Below are 1,870 nucleotides of genomic sequence, written 5' to 3' on the forward strand. Positions count from 1 at the left end.
CGGCCCGCACTGCGCGCGGCCTGCCGCTCTCGCCCCTCAAGGCGCTCGCCGGCACGCCCTACGAGCACTGCGACGGCAGCGTGCCCTGCCGCTTCTTCCACCCAGGCCAGACCTGCGCGCAGCACGCGGTGTCGATCCTGCCCCTGAACTACGAGCGCGCGCTGCGCGTGTACCTGCCTGTGTACGTGTTGCCCATGCTGCTGGTGCACCGGCAGCAGCTGCTCAAGCAGCCGAGGCCCATCCTCAACAAGGCCGCGTACGGCGTGGCGAGGTGCGGGCTCATGGGGGCCACGGCGTTGGTTACATGTGATGGGGTGTTATAGGGGACGCTTCATGGCATAAAAGGGGTCAACTGGTGCTACTGTGGTTTTCCTCGGGTACAGCGGCGCATGCAGCCCAAGGCATCTCGTCCGAGCGTCACGCCAACACGGCGCCCGCCTGTGCCCCTGCCTCTCTCGGCCCAGGTCGAGCCTGTTCCTCTCGCTGTGCATCTGCGCGGCGTTTGGTGGTGCATGCGCGGGCCACCGCATCCTGGGCTACACGGGGCCCAGCGTCCTCGCGCTCAGCACATGGTGCGTGATCTGGAAGACGCGGGCGCTGCAACCGGGATTTGCTGGCGCTGGAGTAGTGTTTTGCGGGCCACAATAGATTTTCCTCCGACGCTGCAATAGCGGGTGGCTTTTGTACCTGTGCGGTCCTGCTGTTTTCCCGCTTCCGCCTGCGCAAGCGACGCCCCTCTCCTCTGTGCCCGCTCTTCGCCGCGGCCGCGCCCCTGCCCGCGCAGGGTGGGAGGCCTGGCGCTGCTGGTGGAGAAGAAGAGCCGCCGCATGGAGCTGGCGCTGTACGTCTTCTCCAGGTGGGGGCGGCGGCTACGGCCTGGCCTCCGCGGCCGCAGCTGGCGGGTGGTCCACTCGCTTAGTGGACAACGAAAGCCTGGCGAACAGTCCTCACAGCATTCCTAGCTGGCCACCGACGCCACAAGATAGCAAAACAATTGCAACAAACAAGCGTCCACACCACCCTGGAGCAGTTTGCTTGCAATCAGTAGGCAAGGCGCAACCGATGCTGACCGGGACGGCGGCGCCCCCCAAACTCCACCCTGTAAAGGTCCATAGAGTCCTTCGCGCGCTGCGTCGTGGAGTGGGGCTGGCTGCGCCCCCGCGCCTTCCCCGCGCGCATGGACGTCGCGCTCTTCGCCGCCGGCTGCGGCGCCATCATGCACTGCTACTCCGACGGCAACGGGCGCTTCAGGGACTGCTTCCGGTCAAAGTACCGCAACCTGCTGGACTTTGTGTTCGGCAGCGACGGTGAGCGCGGCCGCGCCGCCACGGCTGCGCACAACCACTGACGAACTCACTGCAGGCGGACACAAACACCGCGGCACCGCGCTGTGCTGTTTTCGCTCGCTGTGTTTGCTTCCCCCTCTCGCCTAGCTGGCTGACCTGTGAGCGGGCGCATCACCTTCACCCTGTTTGTGGCACGCTGCTGGCACCCTTTTACTCCAGTGCTTCCCCCAATCAACACACACGCCGCACAAACCTGCACACGTTGTTCGCACGACAGGCATCCGCGAGGGCGCCATCACCCACGCGCCCTCGAACGAGCAGCTGCTGCACGCGGTGGGCGTCCGCGTGTCGCGCTCGTTCCGGTCCCTCAGCGCAGCCAACCTGGTGGGGCTCGGGGGCAGCGGCAGCAACCTCGCGGCGCGCGACAGCCGCAGCAGCAGCAACCTTCACGACGCTGCCGGTGCTGGCGCCGGGCTGCAGGGGCGCTTGGGGGAGGCGCAGGTGGAGGCGCGCACAGCGTGGCGCAGGCCTTACGAGGGGCGCGCGGCGGAGGCGGGTGCGGCGCAGCAGGGAGCGTTCGAGGC

At 67.5% G+C, this 1,870-nt stretch overlaps 1 protein-coding gene across 1 annotated transcript in view; it reads left to right on the forward strand.

Moving 5' to 3' along the window:
* MNEG_13422 (hypothetical protein) overlaps window positions 1-1,348 on the forward strand; it is a gene marked incomplete at both ends in the record, with an annotated part of 2,324 nt that extends 976 nt beyond the window's left edge. Inside the window, 4 exons of the mRNA XM_014038105.1 lie at window positions 42-271; window positions 465-572; window positions 785-856; window positions 1,108-1,348. Of these exons, the coding sequence (XP_013893559.1) occupies window positions 42-271; window positions 465-572; window positions 785-856; window positions 1,108-1,348 (651 nt within the window). The remainder of the gene's footprint in view (window positions 1-41; window positions 272-464; window positions 573-784; window positions 857-1,107) is intronic.
* Between the last annotated feature and the right edge of the window lie 522 nt (window positions 1,349-1,870).

Source organism: Monoraphidium neglectum (assembly GCF_000611645.1).
Source record: "Monoraphidium neglectum strain SAG 48.87 unplaced genomic scaffold scaffold03814, whole genome shotgun sequence".
Classification (NCBI taxonomy): domain Eukaryota; kingdom Viridiplantae; phylum Chlorophyta; class Chlorophyceae; order Sphaeropleales; family Selenastraceae; genus Monoraphidium; species Monoraphidium neglectum.